The sequence below is a fragment of the Larimichthys crocea genome, unplaced genomic scaffold, assembly GCF_000972845.2.
Source record: "Larimichthys crocea isolate SSNF unplaced genomic scaffold, L_crocea_2.0 scaffold65459, whole genome shotgun sequence".
Taxonomy (NCBI): domain Eukaryota; kingdom Metazoa; phylum Chordata; class Actinopteri; family Sciaenidae; genus Larimichthys; species Larimichthys crocea.
In genome coordinates this window covers 1-14,885 of record NW_020858614.1, presented here as the reverse complement: position 1 = coordinate 14,885, position 14,885 = coordinate 1, and the positions used below count along the sequence as shown (strand labels likewise).

The following is a 14,885-nucleotide window of genomic DNA, read 5'->3' as shown; positions in this document are numbered from 1 at the left end:
AAAAAAAGAAATGGCAGTCAACCACTGTTCAAACATACAGTGCATCACTACAATAATAGTACAAGTAAGGTATCTGTATCTCAAGAGAAGCGTCAGCCTCAAAAATATGCACAACCTCACATGAAAGCATCCATTCTACAGGCTGTGTGTTTGAGAACCAGTGGTTTAAATAAAGCCAAATGGGACTTCTGTTGCCTACTTCCTTTTTTCAGTTTGTAAAAGTCCAGGCTGATCCACTTCCAGAGTGTTTGACAGTGTGAACCTGCAGCGTGCCTCACACTGAAGAAGTTAGAACAAGTGAAGCTTCAGATGATCTTTGCAGTGTGGCTCATGAGTGACCTGCATAAACAACATGATAGGCATCAAACACAGCCGCCTCTTCAAATAACCTGATAAAGAGCCATTGCAGCGACACGAGCGAGCATAATGATGATGATCGGCGTGATAACAGCTTCACTTCTCTGCAGCCTCAGTGAGTACATTTGTTGAATTACTCAGCATTAGCTGCAATGCTGATGTTATCAAAATCTGAATATTAATTTTGTCCTTGTTGCTTTATGAAGTGATGAATCTCTCTGCTGTTTGTTTCAGGCTGGATCTCTGTCTCAGCTTCTGAGTCTCAGACTGTGGAAGTTCAGCCTGGTCAAGAAGTCACACTGCTGTGCTCCAACTTTTCCAGTGTTCCCACTTATATATTCTGGTTCAAACTGGTGAACAGAACACAGCCACGCTGTATTTCCCACATGTTCTATCCTCATGTGCGTGCTATATTCTGCCCTGGATTTCAAAATGAAAAATTTGAAATGCGATCAAACATCTCTACTGTCTTTCTGAAAATCAAACAAGTGGATTTATCTGACTCTGGACTGTATTTCTGTGGATATTACATCAGCGGCGACCCTGTTATTGTTGATGCAACATATTTAGAGGTTCAAGGTAAGATTGTTGTGATTGTTCTCTCATTAAAACATCTGTCATTGTGCAGGTATCTATCTATCTACAAAGCCTCATTACATTTCAATAATTTTCCTTGTAGAGGAGCCTGGTGAAATACGAAGCCTGGCAAGTGTGATCCTGAGCGGTGTGACTCTTTTCCTCATTACAGTCATTATTGGTCTGGTTGTAAAAATCTTGAAGCTTCAGACAGGTACTTGATCAGAGCAGTCTTCTATTCAGTTTTATTCTTTTCGTATTCTTTTCTTTGAATTAACTGACCATATGTTGTTTGTCGTTGAGTTCGTGCAGAACAGGATCCACAGAGGAATGAGGTAAATTCAGTTCTTAGACTGGATTTATGTTTCAGAAGCTGATATAATCACTTAATTTTGACTTGTCTCTTCAATTCAGCTATGTGAGCAGAGTGTGCACTCCGATGACCTGAATTACGCAGCACTGAATTTCCGACCAAGGGCGAATGGCGTCAGGGGCTCTGCAGCACAGTGAGAAGCGGAGCCATATTTATGGTTCTGCTGCCACCTCACAGACTCAGGAAGCAACTGGAACTGCAGCTCAAAGTGGAACAGAAGCTCAGTCAAGTTTACCTGCTGCTGTGGTTTGTGTGGCTGGCTGGGAGGAGTTACAACTGCTTTGCTTCAGACTGTTCGTCAGCCTAAAAATAAAGTCTCAACCACAAGAAGACTGCAAGCTATTTTTTGTCTTTGTCATAAAATCAGAGCCTTTTGGCTTTATCTCACTCTTGGTAGACTGTGACAGAACTGATTTAACACTTATTTGTATCCTAAACAGGTTTTAACTCATCTAGACAGCAGTGATGTGTAATTCTACAAAGACAAACATGATCTTTAGTCCTCTTGTGAGACCACGTGTCCCCTCTGTTGAGAACTAGGGGGGCCTTTAATCTATTGGTGTGGTTTTGTGTCTGGAGTTATCATCACTTTGTAAAAAATCATTCAAATAAAGAGTATATTATGCTTGAAAAGTCTCTCTTCATTGTCTAAAGCACAGGGCTGATGTTGTTTAGTTTGATGTCAGAAGAGTCTGTAAGGACACTGATGACTGTCCTGAAACCTTCGATCAATGCTGAGTGTAACTAACTACATTCACTCAAGCACTGAACTCAAAAGGACCAGTGTGTAGGATTTTGTTGCATCTAGCAGTGTAGCTGTTGATTGCTATTCATCCAAAAAGATCAGATTCTAAAACGCTGACAGGGAACATTGTACTGCACAGTGAGTACTTTTACTTTTGATACTTGAAGTAAAGTGTGGTTTTGAATGCAGGACTTGTAATTGGAGTACTTTCACAGTGTGGTATTAGTACTATTGTAAAGGATTTGATTACTTCTTCCACCACTGGTCAATTGTGTCTCAGATTGGCTGTGAAACAAACAGAAGGTGAATAAGTGAGAATGTGCCTTTATGTACCAGCTGCTGTCTGGCTGCTGCTTTTGTCACCTTGTCTATTTCAACTCATTTGGAATGCAGAACTTTTACTTGTATTACCACTGTGTGGCATTGGTACTTTTCACTGTTACACAATAAAGTCTTAAACACAGGAAGACTAACCTGCGTTACACCTGCATGTGTGACTTTCACAAAATAAGAACCCTACACCATCAGAGTGGCCGCATACACAAGTGCACAAGCACAAGTGTCATGTGAAAGTTATGCAGCAGGTGTTTAGCAAATGACTTTCTCCACATTCACAGCTACTGTGTGTGACATTCACCATCTCTGCTGGTAGTGTGCTTTTAAGATCGAGCTAAATTCAACCTCTGTCACTAAATGTATGCTTCTACCTGTGTGCCACGTCCAGTATTTACAGCTGTAAATCATTTATTTATTTTTGATATCTTCAGCTAACAACTGCTTCCAAGAACAATCACACAGAAGCAACTTGTTTAATCATCTGTTGTGCTCCTTTAAATTTTTCAAAATGCACGTGCTGATTCACTCTTCTTTTTGCTCTGGTGTAGTTTCAGCAGCTCCTGATGCAAATGTCTTGCTCAATGCTGCACTATGTTTACCTGTAACTAATTTACTCATATCTGTGGTTTTAAATCAGCAGGTGTATACTATGAAAGAAACAACTAAATGGTTGTTAAAGTAACCATGGGGCAAAGACAAAAATCTGTGTTTTTCAGTGATTTTTAGACATTCTGTCAGAAATATGAAGATATTATTTAACCTTAGACCTGATAAAACATTAGACATATAGCTCCCCTATCAATCAGAATTAACTTTATGTTTGAACATTAGGTTTCATTTTTAAATAACATGCTGAAGAAACATTTGTGTTGTACCAGAAACTTCATAAATCACTCAATCTAAAAGCTCCGCCTCTTTCTAACAAACCTCCTGCTCAGTGATGTGAAGTGTGACAGCAGTGAGACGATTCTGTGCAGAATGAGGACCTTCAGCTTGACATCAGCTTTACTCCTCTGCAGCCTCTGTAAGTACTGTTATTGAATCATTAAAAGACTCCTGCAGTGTGAGGAGTTCATCTCATATTAGGTCTGTTTGTTTCAGGCTGGATCTCTGTCTCAGCGTCTGAGTCTCACACTGTGGACGTTCAGGCCGGTGAAGACGTCACACTGCTGTGCTCCAACATTTCCAGTATTTCAAATTACAGATTCTGGTCCAGACTCGTAAACGGAACCATGATCAGATGTATCGCTTCTTTTTACGGGGCTAATAACAATCCTCAATACTGTGATGAATATCAAAATGGAAACTTTGAAATGACATCCAACAGCTCTGATGTTTATCTGAAAATCAAACAAGTGGATCTGTCTGACTCTGGGATGTATTTCTGTGGATTTTTCTTAGACGGACACATTTTAATCAATATAAAACTTTTAAATGTTCAAGGTAAGACAGAAATCAAATTTTATGCACAGATTTAAACTTTTTTTTTTACTTTTTACTTTAAAATTTGAATAATAATCTCTTATTTCATCAAAGGCAATCATGAATTCTATAATGGCATCAGATATATACACAATATATATACTGATATATATTAATCTCCTATTTCATTAAAGGCAATGACGCTGATGGCAAATCTGAAAGTAAGATATCAAATATTTCTTTGATTGAACAGATTGTTGATGTAAAATGTTAAACATTTCAGTGGATTCATTTTCAAACATATGAATGTTTAATTTAATCATCTTTCTTAGAAACTCCTGATGCAATAACAAAGCTGACGAGTGTGACCCTGGGCGGTCTGACTGTTTTCCTTCTGATGGTCATCATTGGTCTGGTTGTTAAAATCAGGAAACTTCAGACAGGTACTGAATCTGTCTTTGATTTTATTTGCTCATCTTATTTTAGTTGTGCCAATATGAGGGACTAATCGCAGACATGCAAAATGCAAATCATGATATAAAATTGTTGAACTAACATTTAATATTTATCATATATGCAGCACAATATCAAGAGCACAGTCCACAAACACAGGATCTAGACTCAGATGACCTGAACTATGCAGCGCTCAGATTCCTTCCAGATCCAAACCTCAGGCCTGCATCAGAGAGAGAGCTGGAGACAAATGTTGTGTATGCTGCCACCAGATAGACTCAGGAAGCAACTGGAACTGCAGTCTGAGTGACCTGATGTTTTCTCATATTCATCTGTATCAGAGAAGCTGCCGTCACTTGTTACCACCACAATTTTGTAATAAAGATATAATATTCACACCAAATTTGCATCTTTTTGGTTATGCTGTCTCATTATGATTGGTGTTTGATTGAGAAGGAGCCAAGTCTTTATTCTGACAGGAAGCACTTTGTGGTCTGAGCATGACTGATCTGTTTGCAGTAGTTGGCATGCATCAAGTTTTCATGACCTATTTGTTATTTTCCACTGTGCTGAGCGCTCGGTAACAGCTAAATCAGTAGTCAATCAGGTAACAGCCTCTTCTGCATCGTAACCGCAGACAACTGAACTATAACAGGTTATAAACAGTACTCGAGTTGAGGGGGGATGGGGGGGGGTGGCATCCCCCCTGTGGGGAAAAATGGTCAAAATCATTCCCTCTTCTAAAATGGTCATCCCTTCTTATGTCAGCGGTTTTCAAAGTGTGAGGCGTGCCTCCCTTGGGGGGCGCCAGAGGACTTCAGGGGAGGCGCGGCGGGGGAAAAAATAAAAATATATCTTACAAAGATATGTGTCTCATCACTGAGCGATGAAAACTCGGCGAGCTAGCCCCCAAAGAGTAGCAAAAAAATGCACAAAACGACACAGTATGTCCAGCGCGAAGAAACGCTGCTAATGTCTCCTGCTAATGTCTCCTGCTATGTCTCTGCTTTAGTTTGAATCAGTCATGAAGCTCCTGGTTGTTTACATAAAGACAAAGAGGCTTTGACAGTGAAGTGAGACCTCTTGCTGCGATATACTACCTTTGAGTTTACTTCATTCTGGATCATCATTGGTGGGTCAAAGGTGAATGTGGGCGGTACTAATAGATTCTCCTGACTCTGATTGGTCGACAGGTGACAGGTGTCAATCATCCACACTCTGTGTTGTTTTAGCCTGAGCAGCACCGCTAGCTGCTACCTGCTGCTTCATATTCTATAATACCGCTTGTTTCAAACATCGCGTCATCTTAAAACTCTTCTTTCCTCCTCCTTAAAATTGTGTTTTTTTTAAGTGAAGATGTTTTTTAACAAAAATGTGTTTAAATGTATTTAAATATGTTTAAAAACACACAGATGTTAAAAACATACACAAAGTTGTGTTTAAAAAAATATTTGAGCACATTCACAAATAAAGATATTTAAAATGTTTTTACAAATATGTTTAAAAAAGATGTGAATGACATGATGTCCATAGTTAAGTGGTTCTTGTTTCTTTCCGTTAAATAGTATTGTCTTGTGCAGACCATGCAACTGAGAATGCAAGCTATGAATCAGATGGGATTTAGGATTTGCCATGTCTAGCAAATCACCCTAAAATTGACTAGAATGCAGGAAATTGCATCTAAGAAATACAAAATTTTCTGGGGGAGGACCCCCAGACCCCCCTGCTGGAAAATAAGTTACATAAATGAAAAATTTCACCATCCCCCCTAGTTTCATTTTACAACTCGACTACTGGTTATAAATAACCTGATAAAGAGCCATTGCAGCGACACAAGCGAGCATAATGATGATGATCGGTGTGATAACAGCTTCACTTCTCTGCAGCCTCAGTGAGTACATTTGTTGAATTACTCAGCATTAGCTGCAATGCTGAGGTTATTAAAATCTGATGTCTCAGGACGGTAGGTAGCGTAGTGGGTTGTGCGGCCGCCCCGTGTGTGGAGGCTATAGTCCTCACTGCAGCTGGCCCCGGTTTGACTCCCGCATTGGACGGCTAACGCCCCCTCTCTCTGCTTCCTGTCTATCTTCAGCTGTACTATCAATAAAGGCATAAAAGGCCAAAAAAAAATAATTGATGTCTCATGTCCTTGATGTTTTATGAAGTAGTGAATCTCTTTTCCATGCTAAATCTACCCCTTCAAGAATTATCACAGCACTTATTGCTGCACCAATGCTTATGCTTATCGCACTATACCTTGATTGTTCCCTTCTCTGAAAGTCGATTTGGACAAAAGCATCAGCTAAATGACAAATTGTAAATGTTAACCAGCACTAGCACTTCTAAAGTACAGGAACTGCCCAAATCTTGATCAGAGTATCTAAATTAAAGAATTTGACTTCGCAAACACCACCCAGAAAGTCCACAGTCTGGGTTGAAATCAGAAATCTTCTGGCTGTGAGGCAACAAGTGCTAACCACCAAGTGCAGCTGTGATCATTGTCAGCAACAAAAAACAGTCTGTAAAGAGACACCCCGCCTCTTTAATCCGCCTGTCAGGACCTCAGTGTTATAAAGCACCGTTTCAGTGACACGATCATATGCACAATGAAGATAACTTTTCCAGTGTTTCCAGTCATGTAGTCTGGTTGACACTGGTCAACAGAAGACAGCCCTAGAAAATTCCTCATATGTACGAGCCTCTTAAGCCTGCTACATTCTGTGATGGGTTTCTCACTTGGCCATTGTTGCACTTTACACTGTGGTGACAGACAGGTCTGTATCACTGAGGTATCTGTATGTGACACACGCAATTTGAAATATACAGCAAACTTTCTCTTCTCTATAAATATGTCTCCTAAAAAAAAGAGAAGGTGCAGAGAGACACTTGTACAGCCTCCTAATACACCGTTTTTTGATGTAATTGATACATTTTAATAGTACATTGTGAACAAGCGTTGTACTGCCCATCTTGTGAGTCAGCCTGCATGAATAAAAATATTTTCAAACACTAACATGGACTCGTTTTAACAAATTTGTCATTGGGATAAGATTCAATGAAAGATACAAACTTAAGTTTTTCCTATGTTCTGCAGTATAATTAGGAATGTGTTTTAGATTTTAAAAGTAAATTAATTAGCATGGGTATGAGACCCTGAACCGAAACGCTATTTTTGCCTGAGTTATATAGATGTTTTCTACAAAGAATTAAAATCAAGTCAATGTGAATAAAACCAACTGAAATGCAACAAGTTACTCTTCCATAAATGTCCCATATTTTCTTGCATTTCCATATGGACCCTAAGTTAAGAAGTGTATAATAAATCTTGGGAGACCTTCTGGGGGCTTTATTCAGAAAGTTTACAAGATTCTTCCAAGAAAGGAATTTGGGTTAGTAACTCATTTAAAAAAAAAAAAAAAAAAGGACAGAAGATTGAATGTGATTTGATTTAGTTATGTCTGAAGGAAAGGATTTTGCAGAAATGTAATTTTGTTTTCCTTTCCAAAAGCCCAACAAACGGCAACATGCTCAGACCACAAAACACCTTCTTCTGTATTTAAGTGGAGCTCAACAAACATTAAACCTTTTTCAAATAGGTTTCAAGGTGCTATATATGTCCACCGAAACCTCTGTTAATGTTCCTTACTGGCTCCTTCCTCCATCAATGACCAATTATAGTCAGACTGGGGAAAACAAGATAAAAACTCAACTCTAACTAAAAAGATGCAAAATTTGGTGGTGAATTGATTCTTTATTACGAAATGTGGTGGTAACAAGTGAATTGCAAGCTTCTCCTGATACAGAGGAAATATTGAGAAACATCAGGTCACTCAGAATGCGTTTCCAGTTGCTTCCTGAGTCCGATTGGTGGCAAGCATACACAACATTGTTCCTCCAGCTCTCTCTCTGATGCAGGCCTGAAGGTTTGGATCTGGAAGGAATCTGACGCCTGCATAGTTCAGGTCATCTGAGTCCTAGATTCCTGTGTTTGTGGACTGTGCGCTTGATATTGTGCTGCATATATGAACAAGAGTAAATGTTGTTCAACAATTTTATATCATGAAAGTGGCATTTTGCAGGTCGGGGTTAGTCCCGCAGAGGGGCACAACGAAAATAAGATGAGGCAAATAAATCAAAGACAGAGGCAGTACCTGTCTGAAGGTTTCCTGAGGTGAACAACCAGACCAATGATAGCTCAGAAGGAAAACAGTCAAGACCGCCCAGGGTAACACTCGGCAGCCTGTGTTATTGCATCAGGTTTTCTAAGAAGATGGTTTAATTAACAGTCATATTTTGAAAATGAATCCACTTAAAGGTTTTAACAATTTAACATCACAATCTGTTCAGTCAAAGAAATATTTTATATCTTACTTTCAGATTTGCGCATCAACGTCATTACCCGTGTAATGAAAATAGGAGATTAAGTTATATCATTATATACTTGTATATATTTGGTTATAAAATAAAAATATTTTGACAATAAATAATTTTAAAATAATATTAAACCTGTGGATAGTATTCTGGAGTGTAAAGTTTGAAAAGGGACACCACAGGGTCTTACCTTGAACAGTTTAAATGTTTTATATCAATCAATCACCATGGTCCCTCCATTTATGATAATCCACAGAAATATACATCCCAGAGTCAGACAGATCCCTTGTGTGATTTTCAATAAACATCGGAGCTGTGGTAGGTCATTTCAAAGTTTCCATTTTGATATTCATTACAGTAATCGAGGATTACTATTATAACTGTATATAGAAGCAATACATCTGATCATGGTTCTGTACAAATCTGGACCAGAATCGTACGTGGAATATTTGAAATCCCCGTTGGAGCACAGCAGTGTGACCGCTCAGCACCACCGGCCCTGAACGTCCACAGTGTGGAGCTCAGACGGCGGAGACAGAGAGCCAGCCTGAAACAAACAGACTAATATGAGAATGAACTCCTCACACTGCAAAAAAAAAGGAGTCTTTTAATAATTCAATAACAGGACTTACAGAGGCTGCAAGAGAGTAACGCTGATGTCAAGCGGAAGGTCCCTCAATTCGCACAGAATCGTCTCACTTGCTGTCCACACTTCACATCACTGAGCAGGAGGTTTGTTAGAAAGAGGCGGAGCTTTTCTGAAGTTTTCCCGTACAACACAAATGTTTCCCATCTCCAGCATGTCGTATTTATTCATAAAGTTCAGAGTGAAATCTTTTCTTTGGCCCTGAAGTTACTCAAACAAACCATTTTAGCGACTAATTAGTCATGTTCACCAGGAGCTGGTGGAAACTACAAAAAGAAAAGAGTGGATACTGAACGTACACGGGTGTAACTCGGCTTGCTGCTGTGTGTGGTTTGGGGTTTCCTACTTTGTGAAGTTACACGCTGGAAAAAAAAAAATAGCATGCGGTTGAAGACCGTTCCTGTGTTTGAGACTTTATTGGTAACAGTGAAAGTACCAATTCCCAACAGTGGTAATACAAGTAAAAGTTCTGCGTCCTAATGAGTTGAAATAGACAAGGTGACAAAAGCAGCAGCCAAACAGCACTGGTACATAAAGACACATGCTTCACTTATTCAACCTTTCTGTTTGTTCACAGCCAATCTGAGACACATTGACCAGTGGGTGGAAGAAGTAAATCAAATCCTTTAATAGTAAACTAATACCAAACTGTGAAAGTACTCCATTACAAGTCCTGAGTCAAAAATCACACTTTACTTCAAGTAATCAAAAGTAAAAGTACGCACTGTGCAGTAAATGTTTTTCTGTCAGCGTTTTGAATCTGATCTTTTTGGATGAAAAGCAATCAACAGCTACACTGCGAAGAATGCAACAAAATCCTACACACTGGTCCTTTTGAGTTCAGTGCTTGAGTGAATGTATAAGTTACACTCAGCATTGATTCAAAGGTTTTCAGGACAGTCATCAGTGTCCTTACAGACTCGTCTGACAAAATCAAACTAAACAACATCAGCCCTGTGCTTTAGACAATGAAGAGAGAACTTTCAGCATAATAGACTCTTTATTTGAATGATTTTTTTACAAAGTGAATGATAACTTCCAGACACAAATCACCCAATAGATTAAAGCCCCGCCTAGTTCTCAACGAGGGACACGGGGTCTCACAAGAGGACTAAAGATAAGTTTGGTCCCTTTGTAGAATTACACAGAAATGCTGTCTAGATGAGTTAAAAAACCTGTTTAGGATACATAAGTGTTAAATCAGTTTCGGTCACAGTCTACCAAGATGGGGAGATAAGCCAAAAGGTTCAGATTGTAATGACAAACGACAAAAAATAGCTTGCAGCTGAAGGCCAGTCCGTCGTGTGGTTGAGACTTTTATTTTTAAGGCGGGACGAACAGTCTGAAGCAAAGCAGTTGTACTCCTCCCAGCCAGCCACACACACAGCAGCAGGTAAACTTGACGAGCCTTCGGTTCCACTATGAGCTGCAGTTCCAGTTTGCTTCCTGAGTCTGTGAGTGGCAGCAGACCATAAATATGAGAGGCTCCCGCTTCTCACTGTGCTGCAGAGTCCCCTGCGGCATTCGCCCTTGGTCGGAAATTCGTTGCTGCGTAATTCCAGGTCAAATCGAGTGCACACTCTGCTCACATAGCTGAATTGAAGAGAACAAGTCAAAATGAAGTGATTATATCAGCTTCTGAAACATAAATCCAGTCGAAGAACGGAATTTTACCTCATTCTTCCTCTGTGGATCCTGTTCTGCACGAACTCAAAGACAACAACATAGGGTCAGTTAATCAAAGAAAAGAATACGAAAAGAATAAAACTGAATAGAAGACTGCGCTGATCGAGTAAACTGACACCCCCACCCTGAAGCTTCAGATTTTTACAACCAAACCAATAATGGACTGGAATGAGGAAAAAGTCACACCGCTCAGGAAATCACACTTGCCAGGCTGTATTTCATTCACCAGGTTCCCTCTACAGGAAAATTTTGAATGTAAATGAGGCCTTTGTAGATAATAGATACCTGCACAATGAAGAATGTTTTTAATGAGAGAAATCACAACAATCTTACCTTGAACCTCTAAATATGGTGCATCAACAATAACGGGTCACCACTGATGTAAATAATCCAACGAAAACAGTCCAAGTCAGATAAATCCACTTTGTTTGATTTGCAGAAAGACAGTAGAGATGTTTGGGATCGCATTTCAATTTTTCATTTTGAATCCAAGGCAAATATAGCAACGCACATGAGGAATAGAACTTGTGGGAATCAGCGTGGCGTTGTGTTCGGTTGACCAGTTGAACCAGAGTTATGAGTGGGACACTGGAAAAGTTTGGAGCACAGCAGTGTGACTTCTGGACCAGGCTAACTCCCACAGTCTGAGACTCAGAAGCTAGACAGAGATCCACCTGAAAGCAACAGCAGAGAGAATTCATTACGATCATAAAGCAACAAGGACAAAATTAATATTCAGATTTTTGATAACATCAGCATTGCAGCTATGCTGAGTAATTTCAACAAATGTAAATCACTGAGGCTGCAGAGAAAGTGAAGCTGTTAGCCCAACGCCGACATCAGCAGTAATGCCTCGCTTGTGTCGCTGCAATGGCCTGCGTTATTATCAGGTTTTTTAAAGAGGCCGGCTGTGTTTGATTTTGATGCCTATCATGTTTGTTTATGCAGGTCAATCAGTAGCCACACACAAAAGATCATCTGAAGCTTCACTTGTTCTAACTTCTTTAGTGTGAGGCACGCTGCAGGTTCACACTGGCAAACACTCTGGAAGTGGATAGCCTGGACTTTTACAAACTGAAAAAAGGAAGCAGGCACAGAAGTCCCATTTGGCTTTATTTAAAAAATTAAAAACCAACTGGTTTCTCAACACAACAGCCCGTAGAGTGGATTGCTTTCATGTGAAGCTGTGCATATTTTTGAGGCTGACGCTTTCTCTTGAGGATACAGATACATTACTTGTACTAATTATTGTAGTGAAAATGCACTGTATGTGTGAACAGTGGTTGAACTGGGCATTTCTTTTTTCTAACATGATTGTACCCGAACAACCCCTGTGCTGTCCTCTTCCTGTCAAACAAGTGATGTGTTTGCGGATGAATATTTCTTAAGGTTTGAAATAAGCTTAACGGAATGTGCACTCTGCAGACCTCATCTAAAGGTCACTGTAAGAGAAAAATCTTCTATCAAACACCATCATAGTCCCCTCGGCTCTCAAGCTGAAATGTTAAGGCAGTCAGAAGGATGAATAAAAAAAGCGGACAAGATTTATATTTTGCATGAATTCTTTTGTGATGAAGGCAACATGATAGTAGACGTCAATCACACATACACATCAATGCATGAATAAAACACAAGTACCACTGCCAGCTGCAGCCTCCAGGTGCTTCCTGAGGTCTATCTGGTCTGGTGGCTGAAATAAAATAGTATCCGACTCCAACGTGTCCGTCTGATGCAGGTCTGTAAGTTTTCCTGTGAAAACCCAGTGTCTCAACACACATTTAGCAAAAGAGAAATGTATTCCTAATGATTAAAACACTGCCAGGGTTCACCAAGGTATGATATTTATTACAGTATTGTTTTTTTTAAAAATGACATACAAGATGGTGAACTCCTGCTCTTCATTACTTTTAGACAGAAATCACATCAGCATATTAATATGATAATGCATCAGTTCCAGCGAGTTCCGTCCTGCTGGCAACATACACAAACACGAGGCCTCCACTTCTCTCTCTGTTCAGGCTTCCTCCGTCTACTGTCTCTGCATACAAACTCAGGTCTGCGTCCTTCAGATCATCAGAGTCCAGGTATTCCTGAAAAAATAAGTCAAACAAAAAACTCTCAGATACTTTGGTCAGCAACAATAACACGAGTTCATAAGTTATTTCACTAATTGACAGAACTCCTGGAAGGACTCATAAAGACTTCGTAATATCAACATAAAGTTTAAAGTTGGGATTCACCTCGCTCGTGAGGACTCTGGTTTTTGGTCATTATCAGCTGAAAGACGAAATAAAATGCCCCTTTTAGTTAAGTGATGTTTATTTATGTTTAAATAATACAATAAAAAATATGTCAAATCACCTTTCTGGGCTTTTTGAATTTTTAACAGCCAGACAATGAACGACCATGACGAGGAAAGCAGTCAGAGGCGGCCAGCGTCACACTCATCCAGGTTTTTCACCACTCCACAAACTCTTCAACGAGAAAGATCGTTAGATTAGACACTCGACATTTTAATCTCCAGTTACTTGAGATGTATGAAAGTGTAAATAGATAAAATGTGAAGCAATTTTTAATGTGAGGCCAGCAAGAAGGTTAAAGTAGAAAAACTGATGAGGTTCAGCAAAATGAAATGTTTAGGTCGACAAGCAACAAAGAATCCACATCACTCTAACGACAGACCAATATCTTACCTTAACCATCTAAATATGTTGCATCACAACAATAACAGGGTCAGCACGATGTATATCCACAGAAATAAAGTCCAGAGTCAGATAAAGTCCACTTTTTGATTTTCAGAAAGACAGTAGAGATGTTTGAATCAGCATTTCAAATTTTTTCATTTTGAACTCCACGGGGCAAGATGGAAGCACGCTCAAGAGGATAGAACATGTAGAAAATACAGCGTGTTCTGTGTTCGGTGCAACCAGTTTGCAATCCAGGAATATATAAGTGGGAAACACTGGAAAAGTTGGAGTCAACAGCAGTGTGAACTCTTGACCAGCTGAACTTCCACAGTCGGAGACTCAGAAGCTGAGACAGAGATACAGCCTGAAACAACAGCAGGAAGAGATTCATCACTTTGCTGACAGAGCAACATGAATGTGATCGATGCCTTTCAAAGTTTGATTCATAATAAGCGTGCAGCAATTCAATAGCAAGTACTACAACTTACGGAGTGGCCCTGGTGCAGAGACCGGTAAAGCGTGTTATATGCGAGGGTGTCAGCGTCCTGTCATATGTGGTGCGCATATGCGACTCTGGGTTTCACTGTAAACCGATGCTTGATAACACGCGAGGTCCTGACAGGGCGGATTTGAAAGAAGGCGGGGGTGGATCACCCTTCTTTCTACAGACTGTTTTGTTTGTTCCTGACAATGATCAGAGCGGCACTTGTGAACAAATCATCCAGAAAAATCATCAAATATCAAAGACTTGAGTGTGACTCACAAAGTCATATTCTTTAATATCAAGGGCCGCTGACTCCAAGATTCTGCTGCAATGAAGCATTTAGAAGTGGGCTGGTTTGGCCACGTCTGGCCCTTCCTCTGGTATAATATAACTGTCCAAACAAGGTTAACAATAAAACGTCATCTGGGGTGATTTTCTTGCTGTGTCTCCTTCCTGAACAGGTTGTGAAATTTCATACTGGAATAGAAGACAGAACGTTTAATGTTCACATGTTCAGTAGTGCTTCACAGTGGTAATCGAAACAATAAATAAGTTAATATGGATTATAAAAGGGTCAACAATTTAGGCCAAGAAAGCTTTTCATTTTAAATGCAAACACACAGCTGCATTGGAGCTGACTGACCGCAGAACACAGAGGAGCTCATGTGCTGAAGCTAGACGTTCTGTGGTCCTGTCTCAAACATCATCAGCCTGTAGAGTGAATGCCTTTCATGTGGAGGCTGGTACAG

General features: G+C 39.8%; 2 protein-coding genes across 3 annotated transcripts; both read left to right on the top strand.

Moving 5' to 3' along the window:
• The first annotated feature begins 35 nt into the window (after positions 1-35).
• Positions 36-1,939, top strand: LOC113745331 (uncharacterized). Its single transcript, XM_027276860.1, has 5 exons — positions 36-472; positions 592-936; positions 1,037-1,147; positions 1,237-1,268; positions 1,348-1,939. The coding sequence occupies exons 1-5, from the start codon at positions 427-429 to the stop codon at positions 1,441-1,443; spliced, it is 630 nt and encodes a 209-aa protein (XP_027132661.1). The 5' UTR covers positions 36-426; the 3' UTR covers positions 1,444-1,939.
• A 1,358-nt stretch (positions 1,940-3,297) lies between these two features.
• LOC109140674 (uncharacterized) lies at positions 3,298-4,894 on the top strand. Of its 2 annotated transcripts, XM_019268151.2 has the most exons (5): positions 3,298-3,411; positions 3,489-3,830; positions 4,004-4,030; positions 4,142-4,252; positions 4,390-4,894. In XM_019268151.2, the coding sequence occupies exons 1-5, from the start codon at positions 3,366-3,368 to the stop codon at positions 4,536-4,538; spliced, it is 675 nt and encodes a 224-aa protein (XP_019123696.1). In that variant the 5' UTR covers positions 3,298-3,365; the 3' UTR covers positions 4,539-4,894. The 2 variants fall into 2 exon arrangements, with proteins under 2 accessions (XP_019123696.1, XP_027132660.1); XM_027276859.1 differs by lacking the exon at positions 4,004-4,030 and having other exon boundaries at positions 4,390-4,893.
• The last annotated feature ends 9,991 nt before the right edge of the window (positions 4,895-14,885 follow it).